Source organism: Porites lutea, chromosome 1 (genome assembly GCF_958299795.1).
Source record: "Porites lutea chromosome 1, jaPorLute2.1, whole genome shotgun sequence".
NCBI classification, from domain to species: Eukaryota; Metazoa; Cnidaria; class Anthozoa; order Scleractinia; family Poritidae; genus Porites; species Porites lutea.
The window spans coordinates 32,952,730-32,972,431 of record NC_133201.1 but is presented as its reverse complement, the minus strand read 5'-3'; the positions used below and the strand labels follow the sequence as shown (position 1 = coordinate 32,972,431).

Below are 19,702 nucleotides of genomic sequence, written 5' to 3'. Positions count from 1 at the left end.
TGGATTGAAAATCGTAAACCGTGTTTTAAAACCTTGCAGTCTGGGACGTGTGGTGCATGTGTATCTGATCTGGCGCGAGCGAGAACACATTGTTTTAAAACTGAGAAACTCAAGAGGAATAACATTAGACAATTTAAACAAAGGTACAGCGTGGAATCTAAAGAGTTTGATATGAATATATGAATCAATCGAAGGGCACGTTTTTGAAGAATCAAAATTATCTCCAAATTTGTAGGCGCAGCTTGGCCCCAGACGACTATATATACCATAGGACAAGTAAGGTTGTACAAGAGAACGATATATGCTTAATAATGTGGAAGAAGGGACAAAATGCTTTAGTCTTGCAAGGATGCCTAATGATTTGCTGTTTTTGGTAGGAATATATGTGATATGATGCGTCCAAGATATCTTTGAAGCGGTAAGGACACCAAGGTATCTTACACATTCTTTCCTTTCGAAGGAATCATAGATTTTGATGTTAACGTCGTAATCGATACCCTTTTGATTGGTTCTGAAAATATCGAAATTAGATTTTTTAGCATTAAGAGATAACTTGTTTGCCACTGAGCCAGTTGCCTATACTCCTTGACTCCTCATTAACTGTGATTTCAAGTGATCTCAAGTTCTTATCAGCCGAAAGTAGATTAGTATCATCAGCAAATAAATAAAAACTTTTAAATTTGCCAGAAGAGTTACAGATATCATTTATGTCCAACAAGAACAATAATGGTCCTAAGGCTAGTCCTTGCGGAACACCACACAGACAGCGCTCTTTCTTAGAAACATGGGAGCCAACCTGAGTAGTTTGGTATTAATCGTTTAGGTAAGAGGAAAACCAGTTATTAAGGACTCCGATTGAGTGGTTGACTGTGTCAAGTGCTTTCTTTAAATCTATAAATATACCACAGGAGAAAAGCTTCTTGTCAATACTAAGCTAAATTCTATGAACAATATTTATCAACAAGAGCATATTGCAGAGTGGAACATTTTTCCCGGAGGCCATAATGAAAATCTCTGATTGGCCGATTAAAATGTATTTATCACTATAACTTTGCAAATGGAAAAACCGTGAGCATGAGACAGGCCGGTCATTAGTGTACACACCAATTTTATACGACTTAAAGCCGCTGAGAAAAATGTTTATCTCGATAAGTCACGAAACCACCCTTCAATGTCATTTTGTTCAAAAAATTTACCTTATTTTAAAAAGTCATTTCAATGCCTTTTTTAACAAGAGATTTAATACATACATGTCACTGAACTTTTCAAATTTGCATACAGCTGTGCTCATTCTGTGTGTCGTTATGACTAGTCGCGGCGCTTAAATGTTTTCTTTTTCGGCCTCCTTGAACAGTCCTTTCGAATTACTTTCTTCAGTAAATCATTGATCAAACTGTCAAGTGAAGAAAACAAAAAAAACTAGTTTGGAACGAGTAAATTGTAACAATGTGGGAGCAAGGCAAAATTCCCTGTCAGTACCGTAGCATGGGGAGGGGTCGGAGGGCCTGGGCCCCCCAATAATGTTGACAGGCACGTTTAATTTGGTCAGCAGCCACGCTCTTCATGCTGCTCTTCGGTTCAATGAGTTCATTTCGGTTCGATAAATTGTCAAATTATTTATTTGCGGCTTCAACAAAGAAAAATCGCTAGAAATTAATGCTCTATGAAGGCTGAAAATGCTATTTCAGAGACCCTATAGTTCAAAATCTTCCTGTTGAGCATGCCCCCGGACCCCCCTAGCAGCTCGCGTCTTCGGGGCGTTTGATTGCCGCCCCCCCCCCCCCCCCCTCTAATAAATCTAACCTGGCTACGGCACTGCCTTGGGAGCTTCTCTTGGTCAAATTGACGCTAGCGCGATTAAACCGGAACCAGGATTTTTGATTCTTCCAGAGCGTCCGTTGCCCGTTCCCCTGGATACAGGATAACACAGGCTCTGGGGACGAAACCGCCTCAGGCTATGTTCAACTATACCTAGCTTTTCATGCCAACAGGAAAAGCTATCCGTTACAGTATGAACAACTATTTAATATGTGACTCTCCTCTTTAGAGACCGGCGCGGCGCAACTTCGCTCCGTTACACGGATATCGCGCCGAAATCACCGTTCTTGTCTGTGAACCGAGGCCCTATCTGGGTATGGTTTTCGTGCCAGCGTAAAAGTTGTCCGGGATAGTGAGATCATAACTTTAGGCTAAGCCGGTCATTTTTATCCTGTGAATGCCAGTTAACAAATTTCATTCTCGAAAGAAACTCATTCCTGGATCGGAAAGTCATTCTGGTATGATGTAAACAGGAAACAATTCTCTGCACTTAATCAGCAAACGATTGTCTCTTGTTGAGTTTATTGTACAGTCCACTCTCTCGTAAGCAACCACCCCTGGTGTACGACAAAGTGGTTGCTTAGGGGAGGAGTTCGTCTACGGGAAGGGTTAAGAACAAAAGCTCAGACTGCACTGATAAACTTAATCAAATTAATAAGTTATTACTTTACAAGCTAAAATTAGGCAAATAGACAACTAACCATGATGTTTCACATCAAATAGCACTTGGAACTGTTGAAACCTTTTACGCAACATTTTGCATCAATGTAACAATCCACTGTTTTACCTACAGATCGTATTATATTTACAGTCATCTTTCTTTGTAAGCAAACTGCTATAATCTGTCAGCACGCTTGGTTAGTGCCAAAAAAACTGAACTTCGAGCAATAGTTTCCTCCATAGTTTTCTTAAGTGATCATGCCGGATGGTCACTTACCGGAAGCAGAAAACAAAGGAAGTGGTCGCTTACGGGAGGTGGGTCTCTTATGACTGAAGTGGTCGCTATAAGAGAGTTTTTGACTATCGTTGGTTTTCGTCCTTGACCTGAGGATTTTCCCCGAGTACTTCGATTATTTTTCACTGGCTTCGGATACATGACTTGCCAGTAGAGCTAATTTGCTTACAATGATGATACGGTAGAGATCAAACAAAAAGATTTTAAAAGCTTCCCAATACATTTCCATCAAAAAGTATGTTCTAAAAAAAGTATATTAGTCTCAAAATTGTATGGAATCTATCAGTTAGATTCAAATGTTGCGTACATAACACTTTTCAGAAATAAAAGTTTTAAATTGGTTTTATAAAATTTCGGTCAAATGGCATCGTTCATGGGGTAGCCTTTGTTTTGCTCTCGTTATTGCCTGCTTTATATCGCTAAACGGTCCAAACTGGTACACTGCCCGAGTTACGTTTCTTCCGTCAAAGGGATCTTCGATGCGAATGTACGGGCGTGTCCATTTTTTGTCGAATGGTACAGCCCTGGTGCTGGCCTGACGAACAGATAGTACTCTATTCCAATTAAAGGTGGAATAATAATCAAAAAAGCCAACGAGGAGACTTCCAAGGGACTGTTGGTTTGATGATCTATACGAAGTAACGACTGATGGAAGGTAGCCGCTGACCAGCTTATCGGCTATAGTTTCGGCGCTTAACGATGTACTGAAATTGATCGGGTCGGCTGATTGTAGCGATGGAATGACCTGTGGACTGCAACCGGTTTGTAAATAGTAAATGACCAACAGCACCACGGCAAAGCCTAGAAAGGTAAAAGTAAACAAAACAAAACAAATAAAGTCAGTATTTCATGCCAATTGGATTCATCGGTTCCTCGTTCATCTCCCACTTGCAAAAAATCGACTCAAATCAAACTTCCCCTAGAAGAACGACAACAAAGGAACAGAGCCAACTTGCTGCATTACAGACGTTTATTCCGCAACGACGAGACCATCCCTGGTATCTGCTCGTCAATAGCTAGAGGTATCCCCTAAACTGACAGGTTCGCTTTACTCAAAACATGGAAAGATACTTTGTAACCTCCTGAGTTATTTCTCCCGCTAAATGCAGGGTGTCCGCCCTGCTTAATATACAGTTTTCTCAGACGATTTTTCCTAGTCCCCTTACGGGTTCTGAGGCCTTATGTCATAGGTGCTTTTTCATGCTTTTGACAGGATTATTTGATTTTGAAAAGAAATAATCCCAAAAAAAAAAGAAAGAAAAAGAAAACAAAACAAAACTACTAACCAGATAACTTATGGTCACGTGCATCGGTGATTCTGGACTTTTTGGCCCAGTACTTGATGATGGCAATCAGAGGAGTGACCCTGTGATCTAGGCTACCATAACATTTCTGCAGATAGGTGTTGAATATGGAATTCGGTATGTCAACGCTGATGTCTCCTTCCAGTCGCTCGCGCCAGTCATTCATCTTTAATATAGGGACAACTGCTCCACTGATAAGCTAAGGAGAGAGAGCATGGGATAGCTTATCTTTAACTATCGTAGAAGGCTATTAAAATGTTGTCCTGAAATTATGTTCCTAAACTCAAAATCACGATCACCGACGTTAAAACAGTGAAAAAGTGATCTCATGAAATACCTAAGGCGCAGTTTAAACATACCAAACCTAATCCCTCGGCTTCGATTAAGTACATGAAGAGATCGACGTTTGAATGCGACTGTCTAATTATTTGAGTCGACCCGTGAATTAAGATCGAGTGGTCAACATGGGAATTTCGACTGCTGAGGAGCGACTTCGTTTCAAACATCGAACTTCTCTTGTGCCAAACCTAACGCATGAATTACTCAAAAATTTCTTTTTACTTGTAAGCATCTGAAACCATCGAACATCGTGAAACAGAATGAATTGAGAACTAAATAATAAGTTCGACATCTGAATCAACTGATCATGAGGAACTTGTTTTATTTCGGTCGACCGAAAATACATCTGTAGGTATCAATTTCGGCACATGAAAAGATCGACGTTTGAACTATGAAGTGGGCACAAGTCTCTTTAACTTGCAATGATGTCATGTTTAAGTGTCACAAATTCAGTATGCCCAGGCACGTTTGCCAAATTGAATTTGCCTTTAAAGCAAGTTTGTTAAACATGTTAAGATCTATTCACAGGGTCCTCTAAACTGATTATAACACTGTTTTTAATGAATAATATAAGTTAATATAAAACACTTATTTAAGGAAATTGCCAATTGGAAAATAATCTTCCCGGCTTTTAGGTTGCAAGCACCCCTTTCATTTCCCACCCATTCCAGTTGGTACTCTAAATGTATACGTAGCTTATTAGTTCAGTGATTCGATAACTTTTATACAGGAATTCGGGAGTCTTCGCACCCCATCCAGGGCTCAGTAGTAGTACTAAATTAACTCAAGTTCAGCACTGACACCCAGCGGAAGTGCCAAAAACTTTTTCAATCGCTGTGAATATTCTATTTAAGGAGAATAACTTATTTGAACGTACCGTAGATTTTTCTCAAAGTAAATCAAAATAAAAGGCTCGTGTATTTTTAACAGTGCACAGGGATTTTTGTTCAGAATCCTTTACAAGCTATACCTCCATACATTGAAACGTAGAATCAACGCGAATTCGTTTTAGGGCGACGAAACAGAAATCGATTCTATGCCTGTTCGATTGTTCGCGTATACTTTGGCAAATATTACTTGATTTTTTCAAATAATGATAATAATAAAAAAAACACTCGGTTTTGTCAAGTAATATCTAGGGAATTTGTTTGAGGGAATAGATTGTAATAATTTCGTGACCCATAACACTGTAAATCATGCTGACAAATGGTAAATGCTGGAAACATTTCGCATGATTTTAGTTTTAAGTATTTATATTTTTCTCACAGCCACTCATTAGACAATCATAGCTTAAGCAGTGATCGAAAAGCTGTTCTGACGACAGCGTTTGTCAGGTCTTGTTGTCACCGGTTCGAACGTGAAATTAAAATAAAATATACCTCCGTTTTAACGCTGCTCCTTCTTGTCGCCAATCTGTCTCGAATTTTTCGAAGGACCTCAACGTCCGAATCCAACCTGTAAAACACTTGCCTTCCGCCTTGGCGAACGAGAGTCAAATCAACATCGCAGCCTTCGATTGCAAATCCACTTGCCGAGGATCCTACAAGAACCAAGCGAGATGACGGGTAGAGTTCTTTAATGGCGCATTCTAAACTTTCGCACCATGCTTTCTTCTTCCTCGACGTTTGGTCACTTTCTTTGACAGAATGATACTTCAGGTTTATTTCTTGGGTCAGTGTTTCGCGTGAGCTCAGAGCAAACATTTTGCTCTCAACGATAGAGATTCTCAGAAACAGGTAACTATTTCCGGGTATGTGAGACTAACGGTGTGTGTCGGGGGAGGGGTGGTGACATTAAGTCTAAAATGTACTGGGAGGAAGAGGTTTGGCTTTAACTTAATTGGCCTTTTTCAAATAGTAATGACAACTTGGTTCAGAAATAAAATAATAATAATAACGATGGGCGGCAAAAATGAGTTGATGAGGATAAAATTAATGTCTTCATCCTCACAAAACAAACAATTTCTCCACACTTTGCTCGGATCCAAACAATGTGTAAGAACTGGCTCCCTTTAAAGCATCAAAATTTGCCCTCTTTCTTTTCTTAATTCTTAGTGGCACTTCAACGGTGACTATTTCCTCGTTTTTTAAACGTTGTTCAACCTCGATCGTCCTCAGTGTCTTTTCGTTTACGCGGCCATATTGGAAAACGAGAAGATCCTGGGGACGAACCAGTGCTTAAGCATCAATACGAGGCTTTGTGCCATTTCAACATGGCTGTCTATCCATGAACCAGTCTTTGTCTAGTTTGTGATGGATTTTGAGTTTAAGTTGAAATCAAATGAGCAAAGAGAAAGAGTAGAAGACAAATTCGACTTTGAAGGCTGCAAAGTAGGCCGTGGTACTTATGGACACGTTTACAAAGCAAAACAAAAAGATTGGTTAGTTTTGAAGCGCGAGGAGATAATATTTTCTTTCGTTCCTCGCATTGTTTACATTTTCATGTAGATTCAGTCGATACTAAGTAGTTTTGGTCTCTCTCTCATTCAAGTCCGAATGGAAAATATTTCGCCCTCAAGCAGATCGAGGGAACAGGGATTTCCATGTCAGCTTGCCGTGAGATAGCAGTATGTACAAAATTCATTGTAAAATTAGCTCATTTAAGACTTAATTAAGCCTCATCAAGCCCAAATGCTTGATTTGTTTGAAAAGGATTTCATGGTACTTCTCTGGAAACAGAACATTTTGATTGATTGGTATGTGTTTCTCACTCTTTATCTAAAAATATATCTCAAAATTAACAAGATAAGTCACATTGTATTTTTATTTGCATTCTCTGCACATGTTGTGCATTAAACTTACTTAAAGTCCATAAATAAGTGCAACCTATAAGTTGTTATATGAAAATTGATGGATCACACTGCCTTAGTAATTTAACTGAACTCCTTTCATATTCACAGTGCTCAGTCTCCTACGGCTTTGTGGGGCTATTTTTTGGGTGGCTACTCATGCAATGTTCCTCTCCACAAAATTAACAGATTCCAAGAGACAACACAAAGAACCTGTAGCTGCATAGAGGAGTCCTAATTTAATTAGAGTGATTTAACATTTGAAAGAATATTTGAAAAATACAAGAAATCTACCTACTGTATATCTTGTTTAGGCAGCTTTATATATCTGATTAACATGGATTTAATATTCAAGCCACGGTGTACAGAAACTCGCAGGTTCTAAAGTTAAAAGCAAAATTAATATAGGCAAGAGTGGAGATACCTTTTTATTATTTATTTCTGTACTTCTTTAGTTCTAGGCCTTTTTTTCACGAGTTTAAAACTGCAATGAATCATCATTTTGTATTTTATTCATTCAAATTCTTCTAGCTTCTACGAGAGCTGAAGCATCCTAATGTGATTGCCTTACAACGTGTCTTCCTATCACATGCAGATCGCAAAGTCTGGCTCTTGTTTGATTTTGCAGAGCATGATCTATGGGTGAGTTGAACATTTAAAAATATCATGTTAGGTACGTAGAAACCTCCTTGCTGGTGTCCTCTTATTGGCTTTTGTTACTTTTAGGGGACTGTCACTTTACAGAAAGAAAAAATACAGACTGAATGCATGATCAAAATGACAAGTTTACAAAACATGACAAATGTATACACCAGATGTGGAACGTACTTGTAGAACAAGAGAAAAATAATGTTTTTTAGTTATTTTCTGTATTATTCTCACTTGAATCTACAGTAAATTATCTGAAATAATAATAAAAATAAAAAGATTACAAAATTAATGTTCTAACAAAATTAATGGCCCAAGAAAGAAACTAAGAAGGTTTTTTTACTAAGAATTTTTTTTCTGTATGAGGGAAGGTGCCTCGTCAAGATTAGATTTGTACAAGACATTTCCATTTCGAGTCCTTGTAGATTTGAGATGTGTACATGCAAATCTAAGCAAAAATCATTAATATTATCAAACTAAATTTACTCTGCCAATCTTGTTGTGTAGGAAACAATTATCTAATTTAAAGTTAAAGCCCACAGTCCTTCTCTGATTTGAAAAGAGGTGAGGAGAAACAACCTTACAGTGATCTGGCCAGACCTAAGTCATGTGACATGATCAACCTATCATGAATGTTCAAGGCTCTAGCAAAACTTAAGAATTTTCTCTCTGCCAGTGTCGTGACACAAATCTTATGATTAAGTGTAATTAAACTAACTTTGTTTTCTTAGCATGAGGATAAAAAAATACACTGTAAATGTAAAGGCAAAATTTGGTGTGGAAAGTATTTGTGTCAACAATTTCCAAATATTTAACAATTATTCCATGAGTGCACCTTGGGTACATGAGATGGTAGATAGCCAATGAGGTGCTTAAAGCAGAGTTGGCTATAATCATCTCATATCCAACAGGCGTATTTTTTTATTAAAAATGCCCACAAAATATAGAGAATTCTTCCCGACTTTATTTGAAAAAACAACCGATTTTCAGCTTGTTTTTGACTTTGAGCAGATGCGTACAGTTACCATATTTGGAGAGCATGGTATGATGGCTCAAATACGATGATCGCTAAGCCAATCCGAGCACTAGAATTGCATTATCCAATGATTCAGTTTTAATAATTACAAATATTATCAATATTTATACTTAAATATTTTTTCTAGCATATAATCAAGTACCACAGAGCCTCCAAGGCACAGAAGAAGGCAGTTCCTGTCCCTAAAGGAATGGTGAAATCTCTACTTTATCAAATTTTAGATGGGATTCATTATCTTCACTCTAACTGGGTACTTCATAGAGACTTGGTAGGTTGCTTTGTTTGTGTATGATTTAACTCTCCAGGTGCTGAGCCAAGCTTTAAACAGTACATGTCTCTTTATGATATCTTTTGTTACTTAAAAAGAGTCGAATAGTTTAACAAGGGTTAACAACTTGAACTCCAGATCTTGAGGTCCGGGTTTCAAGCCTCGCTTGTTGCATTGTCTCCTCAGACAAGGAGCTTTACTCCACTTTGTCTCTCTTCACCCAGGTGTATAAATGGGTACCGGTGACATACTCAGGGCTGTGCTCTAGCAGAGCCCGGTGGCCCCTGGCGCCTAACTTTTGCCCTCGGGCGACTAGGAAATCTCAGATTTTTCATACAAATCATATGCTGAGCACCCTAGATTTTACAGTTTCAGAGCACTGGGCTCCCTTCAATTTTCCTTAGAGCACAGCCTTGCATACTGCGTGGGGGTAACCCTGCAATGGACTAGCCTCCCGTCCAGGGGGGAGTATGAATACTCCTAGGTATGCTACATGCTAAAGAAAGCGGGATAAGCTCCGGCTGTCTGGGCCTTTTGGCTCGTGTGTGCAACATCTTTATTTATTATTTTAAAATGTATATCAATCAACATGGATCTGTGGAGTCCTTTGCAATCCCACCCTCTAGGACTAAAGGATGCTTGATGAGTTAATCATGACTGACCCTTCCATCACAAATGAGTTACCAGTATCTAACCGCTCCTTAAAACAGCACTGCTTAATTAAACATGAGTATTTTTTTTCCCCAGAAACCAGCCAATATACTTGTTATGGGTGAGGGCCAGGAAAAGGGTAGAGTAAAGATCGGTAAGTGACTGTTAAGACACTTTTCAAGTACAGACAACAGTGTATTTACATTAATTAACACTGGCAACTAGAGGTACAAGCATCTTTCATTATTTTAAGTTTAAATCAAATGGTCACTTACAATATTATTTTGTTCTACATTTGTATAGATTTATCAGTGTATGATACTCTGATACAGCTGTAGTGTGTGTGTCCTATTTAGAACAACTTTTACTTACATGAATTGTATTGTCATCAATTTTATATGGTGCCATGTTCAATGTAGGGCTTTTGATGTTATATAATGGTACAAGTATATGTATGATTTTGTACAATTGATCTCAAATGAAAATAAAAAAATCACTTCCAACTTCATAATTCAATGTGTGTGGGAAGATCTAGATTCAGTGATGCATTAATTATAAATTTTATTTTGCTTTGTCACCAGCTGATATGGGGTTTGCAAGGTTATTCAATGCACCTTTAAAGCCCCTTGCTGATCTGGATCCAGTGGTGGTAACATTTTGGTACAGAGCTCCTGAATTACTGCTTGGTGCCAGACATTACACTAAAGCAATAGGTAAAGCACATATGGCTTTCATGCCATGTGGCTCAGCTTTTGTCTCTTTTCTTCACTTCTTGGTTTGCAACCATGTGATAAGGTGGTCATGTTGGGGCTGAACAAGGAAATTTTTCTCGAAGATTTTACATGAAAATGACATCACATGCAAAATTACCAATTTGGTTGTTATAATAAAGTGTATACTTACATTTACTATCAGTCTTCTCATAAGCTAAAACCTTCTGTTATTTTGGAAATCAGTGCAACTTACAGATTATTGGATGTGTTTCCAGTAAATCACCATTACACATGCATCTTTATTATTGTAACAGTTACAATACAGTTTACAGTTACTGTATAACTATTTTTTATGTATCTTGACACTTTTGAGAAAGTCTCAGGGGCTTCAAAAACGTTGTGATTAAAAATTCTAGTTGCCAATTTGGAATCTTATTTTCAGGATGTGGTCACCAATTGCATGTGTTTGTTAGTGCCTATGCTTTGGCAAAATTTCATGCCCAACGGTCAACACCCCCCCTCCCCCTTCCCTTCCCCCTACTCGTGTAGTGCAAATACCAGAGTGTCGGCATTATTGGTTTATCTAATTATTATGAAAGTAGCAATTGTATGAAGTTCATTCTTTGGGAGCAAGTGAATTGTCCACAGATTTATTGACTCCATTTGTTACCACATGTAATTTACCGTATTTGTCACTGCTGGACTGCATTATATTTTACTCTTTTAATATGGAGTACATACAATTTTCTATATTTCCTAGATATATGGGCTATAGGATGTATTTTTGCAGAGCTCTTAACTTGTGAACCTATATTTCACTGCCGTCAAGAGGACATCAAAACCAGCAATCCTTATCACCATGAGCAGCTGGATAGAATATTCAATGTGATGGGATTTCCACAAGGTAAGGATTCATGAAATACATGCTTGAATTATATACCCAGCGCTGGGTAAAGCTTCTGGTTTCTAACCTTTCACGGATTATCGTTAGTGAACGTTTTTGCGTGAGAGGTCACAATTAATAATCAAAAACGCAGGAGGAAAATCCGTTATCTTAGAGAGTGGCAAGAAACAGGTTCAGCTATTGGTCAAATCAGAACTGAAACCGCCTTGCATATTATTTTGTACCCTTGGAAACTTCTTCCCGATACTGTGAACAATAAACGGGAGTGTCCGTCGTTTCACTCAGACTGAGGGGGTGTGGTGGGATTAAATTTTGTGGGTTGGTACCGCTCAAGGTGTTGAGCTAGAGTAACTGCTGTAAGAGGTGAGGGGATGCATTTTAAGGTATTTAGCTAGAAAATTAAAGAAGGTTTTTGTTAGTTAACTGAATAGTCTTTATCGTTACTAAAAACTGCCACTGGCAGTTGACGAATGTTATTGTTACACCTTTTTGGGTGTACTTTCGCAATTTTCCGACAAGCTCCTCTGTCGTTTTTATATGGGAGTAGTCCACTGCTCCTTCCCTCGAGCCCGATGTGGTGGCCAATCAGCCACGAAACCCTCTCCGCTTACATTCAGTCCATTGTATATGTATACATGCTTCTCATGTAATCTGCCTTATTTCTCCTGAGAATCTTCGTTTTTTTTCCCAAATGTTATTAATACTAGTCAGTATTCAGTATTCACCCTATTTTAATGTATTGTACGATAATAATTAATTTTACTTAGTATTGTAATTGTATTGTATTGTAATTGTAATTATTAACTTTATATTTAGTATTCAGTTTATTTTAATGTATTGTGCGATAATAATTAATTCTATTTAGTATTGTAATTGTATTGTAATTATATTGTAATTGTAATTGTTCACTTTGTATTTAGTATTTAGTGTTCAGCTTATTTTAATGTATTGTACGATAATAATAATTAATTCTACTTAGTATTTTAATTGTATTGTTATTGTAATTATTCTACTTAGTGTCAAGCCACTGCTCGCCTCGAATAGCTATAGCTAACTGCGAGCAGTGGTACATCATATTTTGTATTTTCTCAATTTCTCTTAATAAACTTGTAACTTGTAACGTTCGTTGTAACATTTGTACAAAGTATCCCTTTATTTTTCAGAGCGTGACTGGGAGGATATTAGAAAGATGCCAGAACATGGAACTTTACAAAAAGACTTCCGAAAGGCAAAGTATGAATTTCCGCCGCAAACTCTTTGTTTACTGGATAGCTTAAGTCCAATTGGCAAAAGTGGAAAATACCAGAATTACAGTTTCCGGTTTGGGTGATGCCTCATTTGACTCTTACTTTGCGCAGTGCCCTTAACAACATCTTTAATTCTTTGCACGATTTGCATGTGCAATGGATCAGCCCCTCACAACTTTACATATATTGCAATTGTAGTTTATGCAAACAAATATAGCAAACAAGCAGAAAACATTAACAACAACAACAAAACCAAAAAAAATCAAAACAAAACAAAAGATGATGCAAACGTAAGGTTTACATGAGGCACCGCCCAAACGGCAGGTTAAACTGAAGAATGTTGTGGTATTAGACATGCTTTGGCCCGTTGAATTGTAGTGCTTATTCGAGGCTGAGCGCGTTCTTAATTGAGTCCGACTGCATTTTTGTTCTGTCCGACAAAACTGGTGACCTAACCCGACATGTGTCCTCTCATGAAAGAAAAATTATTTGCAGATCGTGGGGAGTCCCCTAAATGTCGGGCTGGGTTTGCGAGAGGTTTAAAAAAAGTAATGGCAAAAGGCACAATTTAGAATACATTTATCACAGTAGTTGTATTTATTGCCTTTTAGTTACGTAAATGCTAGCTTATGGAAATACATGGAGAAGCACAAAGTGAAACAGGATAGTAGAGCATTTCAGTTGGTAAGATCGATATTTTCACATAGACTATAAAAAAGAAAGTATCACAGAGAATCTCACAACCCTCCTGAAGGTTACTATTATGCTCGACGACTCAATTCTGTGATGTTTGTGGCTATACAATTTAATTGGGTATATCACAAAATTTAGCTGCCGCTCCAGTAATGTGTCCCAGCAAAATTCCCCCTGTATTATTCCAAATCTTTAGAATCGCCAAATTAAAGTACCGCAAATAATAGGGAGTTTAAGCAACAGCGTTTTTGAGCGGAAGTGGTCTTTTTGGATCATTGAGCAGTGGTTTGGTTCAAGTTCTCGGATAAATTGCCTTTATAAGAGAAAAGACACTCAGCAATACAAATTTGTTAGCGTTAAGGCATATAAAAAAGGAGAAGGCCTAACTTCCGGTTGGGGTGCGTCGCTCAAAAACCTCCTTGCTAGGTATTCGGACCGTAGCGGAAGTGAATAATTAGGAGTGAGGACTGGAACCCACTGGGTCGAAAGTAATTATTGAGGAGTGAGGACTGGAATTTAGTGCACCAGACCCTCTAGGCCAACCATGGTATGATGTTCAATGTGTGTGAAAGACTTGTTCCAGTTCTGTTCCGTTGCACTCCATACTATACCGGATACCTTTTGGATCATTATACGTTTCTGGGAAACTGCCCACCTACCCGTCCCCTAAGCCAACATTTTGCCCTAAGTGGGAAGTAAGTGTCAATGGTGCCTTAAGGGAGGGACCTTAAGGCAGCATTTGGTAGGTGGGCAGGTGAACATAGCCTCAGATGAAACACAAACAGGTGTGACGCCGAGTTCGCTTGTTTTTTTATTGCTGTCTTAATAAGCGGATTTTGAGAGTGAATGAACCGCGTAGCACTCGCATGGAGAGAAATTAAGTATTAAAGTTGTAATATAGAGTGAGTGCAGCACTCACGCTATACTACAACTTTAATGGGTTGTCAGAAAGGTTTGGAATAGACGGCGGAGTTATCAACGTAAGCGGCCTGTCCAGGGATATGTTGTTTACAAAACGCCATCTGTAATGGAGTGCCAAGCAGAGTAGCCGGCCGATACTAACCACGTAGGCGGCGACTTTCGCCCGCAGCCGGCTACTTTCGACAACCCTGGTCACAGCGCTGAGAAGTGAGAAACTGTGCAAATCCCTCAGAACTTCTGTCACGTACGAGTTCTAGAAAGTTTGAATCATCATACGTTTCTGGGAAACTGCAAACCTCCCCCCCTCCTCCCCTGAGCCAACATTAACACTTACTTCTCACTTAAGGCAAAATGTTGGCTTAGGGGAGGGGCAGGTGGACAGTTTCCCAGAAACGGTATAATGATCCGAAAGTTCTAGCCTAGAAAACAAACTTAAGTTATTTGTTTGTTCTTGAGAGGTTGTTGCTATTAGTTACGGTGCGGTGTAGGTCGATGTTGTTGATGATATCCAGTAAAGGAAGAACGTGGTTAGTTTTTAGCTCCACTGACTGTAAAGTATCACGTTTATTGTATTTAAAGCTATCCAGATTGTTGGTAATGGACCCAAATAAAAGAATAACGTCGGAACAAGCTTTACAAGATCCTTACTTTAAAGAAGATCCTCTACCGACACCTGAGTAAGTACTGAGTAAATATTTCTTTCTTGTAGCCTAACTTACACTTACAGACGAGTTTGTTGCTACATTGTCTTCAGTTTTTTTATCAACTTTCGTCTTAAGGGCAGTGTCGTGAGCAGCAAACGAAATCGTAGGTGTAAAATGGCTGTAAAGCTTTTACAGTGCAACTACTTGAACCGGGGCACTTAGAAAAAAGATTATCAAATTCAAGGTTTTTTGGGAACAAAAGATTCTCAATTTTTTTTTTTTTTTTTTTTGCAAACGGACTAATAACGTGCATAAATTTAAGGGCTATTTCCTGAGCGGCCAGGTAAGTTAAAACAGTTGTAAAGTTTCAAACGGTTGCATGGTTGAACCTTGAATTTCATTGGTCCGTTTGCCAAAGGAAAAAAAAACTTGGGAATCTTTTGGTTCCAAAAAACGCCGTGATTGGATTATCTTCTTTCAATTGCCCCAGTTTTAGTTGTCCACTGTAAATGCTGTGATATGTAAGGGCGGGTGAGGTACCAGTGACAATCTCTGTATATTATATTTCTACAATTAAAAATAGCAGTCGTTTATTGGCTTTAAGTTAAACACCCTTGCTATGAATGCCTTAATGTGGACGTTAGATTTGTTCCACAAAATGCGCTTTGTTTAAGAAGTGATCTCAGAACGCAATGGACAGTCGACTCTCTCTTAACGGACACCTCTGTAAAACAGACACCTAGAGTTTGTCTCTGTCTTATTCCTTACTCCCCTTCATTTGACTCTCTATAAGACGGCATCTCTCTAAGACGGGCACTTAGTGAAGTTATGAATATATGAAAATCATATATGTGAACTGCCGGGTGAATAATTATTACATGATAGTAGATCATTGGAGTTATAGACCCAACTTTTGCAGCTGCGAAAAGAAAGCCTGGAAAAAAAAAAATCAGGATTGTACGGGATTCAAACCCTTGACCTCTGCGTTACCGGTGCAGCGCTCTTACCAATTGAGCTAATAATCCAACTGGGAGCAGGTCGTTGAATTTGTTCGTTATAAACCCGTGAAAGAATGTTGCACCGGTATCGCAGAGGTCAAGGATTCGAATCCCATAAATGCCTGAATTTTTTTTCCGGCTTTCTTTTCGCAACTGCAAAAGTTGCGTCTTCAACTGCGATGGTCTATCTTCATATAATAACTACGGACACATAGTGCCGGTTCCAAAGATGTTTGTCTTAAGAGATCTGACTGTAACACTCGAGGCTTTATCTACACTATACATATGTAGTATTAGTAAAATCCAACTAGTGGTCTATTATCAATGCTGCATTCTAATTAGATGAGCTACTACTAGGCTATATGTTATAGCCCACTAGAAGCGAAAAGCGCCGGCTTTGAAAACCAAAATAAAGGCGGCTGAATCGCGTTTTGCTAGCTTAAGTTGTTTTGTGTCGATATTTTTTACCAGCTAGTTGGATTTTACTAAAAAAATTATTCCTCTCGCCCTCATGGCCTCTGAGTCAATATAGCCTGTTCAGCCTTCGGCCTCACGGGCTATTGACTCAGAGCCCATTCGGGCTCGAGGAATAATTGTTAAATACACATTTACAAATTGTCATGCATGGATGCAATATAACCGCTTGATTTTTGTGATTCTAGTGCGTTTGGAGGAATGACGATTCCCTATCCTAAAAGAGAATTTCTTAATGATGATGATAGTGATTCAAAATCCAGTGCCGCGAAGGTAATTATCATAAACATTTGTCCAATATTGAACCAACTAACTGTTTCACTATACTGGCTAAACATCTCTATTGTACGGAAAGGGTAGTCAGATAATGTTGGGTCGACCCTTGTTATATAATACAAGGGTAAAGTTTTTTCCACTGCTGGTTCAATAAAGGCGCGCCCTTGAGCTGATCCAGAGTACAAGAACGGATGTAAGCCCATTCAAAGGGGCTTTATTTGATGGGTGCTTGCTTGTTGGTTGGTGCATGAAAAGAAATTTATATATATTTTTAATCAGTTCAAGTGATAGAGTAAACTGGCCGCCGCAGAGAGATTCTAAAGCTGTCTGATCTCTCGTTATTGAAAGCAGACTATAACCATTAGTGAGCTAAAGTCTTCTGGATCATTTGCGTTCTAATTGGAGCTCACAGTTAGGGCTTTTAGATCAACTAGCAGTGGCCTAATTAGTTCATCAACTAATCATAACAGTTTGTCTTTTAAGTAATCCCTTCGTTCATGACCAAAGGCGTATTCTAGAAGCACACACTGTGAAACCGTACCATTTTGTCACCTTAGAAAGTTCACTCGGGAAGAAAATAATTTATCAGCAGTGCTAACGTTCACTAACGGTCAAGTAGTCGATAGGAAGCAGGCCAATATTAGACGAGGTACACAGTACGTACGAATCAAAGTGTGGTTATCTCGCTGAGAAAGGCCAACATTTTAACACTTACAGACTAACAAGCAAGAGAACTCGGACACTAATGGTCAGCCGAGTGCTAAACGAGTTCGTGTCGTGACTGCTGAGCAGTTTCAGGTAAAGTATTGTGTGTCTAACAGGGTCAGTCGACATCTCTTCACCCCCGGAAAACACTAAGGACCACTGTGTATGTCCCCCCTTGTATCAAGAACATTAACAAACCGAATTTTCTGCTTACGGTTAATGACTAACAACTAACAGACTAGTAATAACCAGAGGTTACAGAGTGCGGGCGACAACGATCGAGGGTCAAAACGCTCCAGCGCTGTGCTTTGCGCAAGTTTCACGCGACAGATGCTAAAACACGCGTGATCAGATTACGAGTGAGAGAAGGTCCAAACGCGCGTGATCAAAGTGCGTTTTGTGCATTCCATTCATTCCAAGTTGGCTACGTACATGCGACGCATGCGTAATAACAACCTGGATATTAGGATTACGGGCTCCTCTTGTCGCCCGCAATACAGTAAAAAGTGCTTATTATTGCTACTTTAGGAACACCTTGACCTAGATACATTGTTTCGAAAGAAGGTCAAAATGTCAATTTAATTTCTAACAGTTGGAATTGTTTTTTCCTGTCCGCTTTGTAGAAAGAGGTCCGAGTTAGAAAGTGTTATTAATTCTAACAAGTTAACCTCGATCCTTATTATGGCATTTAAGATCCCTCTCGAAGCTATTAATTGGGAGGTTGAAAATCAACTGAAACCTACCATATTTTGTATTTCGTTTAGACCTTTATTGAAGTACAGTACAGTCGACTCCCGATAACTCGAACCAAAATCGATTTCCCCGGGATTTCCGTCAAACATTTACTGTAATTTTACCCTCGACAACTCGAACTCCCGCTAACTCGAACCAATTTTCGTTTCCCCTCAGGTCATTTTCTATATAATTTTACCCTCGATAACTCGAACCATGTTTTGAGCCCATAGAAAGTCGGGAAAAAAGCCGTCTACGGGCGTCCGACACATTGAATTTTGGATTTCCTATTAACGTTTTGTAGGAGTATAGTTTACTAATGGAGGCTGATGTTGATTGTCACAGGCTAACGTGAAGCAGCTTTACTTCTCAAAACAGTAAAACGCATGCTCTATTTAGGCTATGTTTTGTTACGTTACGTTCTGATTTATAATCTAGAAGTATCTCTTAATTTTCACTTGACATTTCTACAGCTAAATGTGATTAAAATGTTCACTGTGCAGTAAAACCTGTTTTATACCTTACTCTCGGCTATTTTCTTCGAGCTCCCGATAAGTCGAACTCCCGATAAGTCGAACTTTTTCGATTTCCCTTGAAGGTTCGAGTTATCGGGAGTCGACTGTATTTACATTTTACAGTCTGTATTATGTAGTTATAGCAGTTTGTGCCAGACAAGTCCTAGGCACACTTCGCGCGTTCTCTTGGCCTTATATGATGAAACAACTGGTATATTCACGACTATTACATTACGTTAATCAGATATGTCAATCATCGCTTTTTTTTTTTTTTTTTCGACCATGTTCTAAAATGTTTCCGTTGTCTTGTTTCATTTTAGCAAAAGCAACAGTCATTTGCATTTCAAGGACAGGGCAACCAACAGGCCCAGTCCTCCAGCGGACAGCAGACTGGTCATGTGGGACGGTTCCTGCAACAGCAGTTTCAAACGAATAATAGTCAAAACAACTCCACCCCAACCAATCGGCAGTTCTGATTAACCCTGCCTCGGAAATGAGTCTTCTTGACTGCTATCTACTGAATTATCATTATTATTCACTTTGAAATTTAAAATCCATTAGAAGGAAACGACCCGCATCTGAACTGGATTCAGGTTGTGCCAGTATGCTTTGTAAGTGAGATATGTCGTTAGGAAGCGATAACAAACGGTCATTTGTTCAGCGGATTCCCAAAACCGGGAAGCGGGAAGCGGGAAACCGCAGCTCGTAATTTTTGGCGGGAAAACATTTGATACTCCTGCTGTCACGAAGCTCTTCGAAACTTGTAATATGGTATATCTTAAAAAAAAGGCTGTTGTAAACCATGTATGAACTCTGTTTCCATGTCTGTATATTAAATTCCTTAACTCAGTATATGATTTAGCTATTCCATTTGTTCTTTTATTGTAACTACTACTTAGATCAAAACTAACTAAGCGCGAAAAACTCTCGAGAAACTTTAGTCATGGCGGTGATCCACCAAAATCGAAAAGGGATGGACAGGTGGAAATGTTCCTCTTCTTAATTCGTTCTCCGGATTTCTGCGAATGAATGTTTCTCCACCGCCCTCCAACACGTAACATGCTAGTTGCCTT

General features: G+C 38.9%; 2 protein-coding genes across 3 annotated transcripts; one reads left to right on the top strand and one right to left on the bottom strand.

Annotated features, from left to right (window-relative positions):
- Positions 1 to 2,490: 2,490 nt before the first annotated feature.
- Positions 2,491 to 6,152, bottom strand: LOC140937297 (poly(A) RNA polymerase GLD2-like). The gene is made up of 3 exons (XM_073386846.1): positions 5,796 to 6,152; positions 4,060 to 4,276; positions 2,491 to 3,574 (listed from the first exon to the last, which is right to left on the bottom strand). The coding sequence occupies exons 1-3, from the start codon at positions 6,117 to 6,119 to the stop codon at positions 3,117 to 3,119; spliced, it is 999 nt and encodes a 332-aa protein (XP_073242947.1). The 5' UTR covers positions 6,120 to 6,152; the 3' UTR covers positions 2,491 to 3,116.
- A 456-nt stretch (positions 6,153 to 6,608) lies between these two features.
- On the top strand, positions 6,609 to 19,483 carry LOC140948682 (cyclin-dependent kinase 8-like). 2 transcript variants are annotated; one of them, XM_073397948.1, is made up of 13 exons: positions 6,609 to 6,796; positions 6,907 to 6,982; positions 7,736 to 7,846; positions 9,016 to 9,156; positions 9,904 to 9,961; positions 10,389 to 10,520; positions 11,281 to 11,424; positions 12,588 to 12,657; positions 13,283 to 13,355; positions 14,865 to 14,962; positions 16,590 to 16,674; positions 17,395 to 17,475; positions 18,950 to 19,483. In XM_073397948.1, the coding sequence occupies exons 1-13, from the start codon at positions 6,669 to 6,671 to the stop codon at positions 19,103 to 19,105; spliced, it is 1,353 nt and encodes a 450-aa protein (XP_073254049.1). In that variant the 5' UTR covers positions 6,609 to 6,668; the 3' UTR covers positions 19,106 to 19,483. The 2 variants fall into 2 exon arrangements, with proteins under 2 accessions (XP_073254049.1, XP_073254056.1); XM_073397955.1 differs by lacking the exon at positions 17,395 to 17,475.
- Positions 19,484 to 19,702: the final 219 nt, after the last annotated feature.

Bases quoted from the DNA above. Each gene is read 5' to 3' on its own strand.
- LOC140937297 (XM_073386846.1), bottom strand. From the start codon at position 6,119: ATGTTTGCTCTGAGCTCACGCGAAACACTGACCCAAGAAATAAACCTG. The intron at 4,277-5,795 runs GTATATTTTATT...CTCTCTCCTTAG, and splicing joins GGAGCAGCGTTAAAACGGAG to CTTATCAGTGGAGCAGTTGT. The intron at 3,575-4,059 runs GTTAGTAGTTTT...TTACCTTTCTAG, and splicing joins ACGTGACCATAAGTTATCTG to GCTTTGCCGTGGTGCTGTTG.
- LOC140948682 (XM_073397948.1), top strand. From the start codon at position 6,669: ATGGATTTTGAGTTTAAGTTGAAATCAAATGAGCAAAGAGAAAGAGTA. The intron at 6,983-7,735 runs GTATGTACAAAA...AAATTCTTCTAG, and splicing joins CAGCTTGCCGTGAGATAGCA to CTTCTACGAGAGCTGAAGCA. The intron at 7,847-9,015 runs GTGAGTTGAACA...TATTTTTTCTAG, and splicing joins TTGCAGAGCATGATCTATGG to CATATAATCAAGTACCACAG.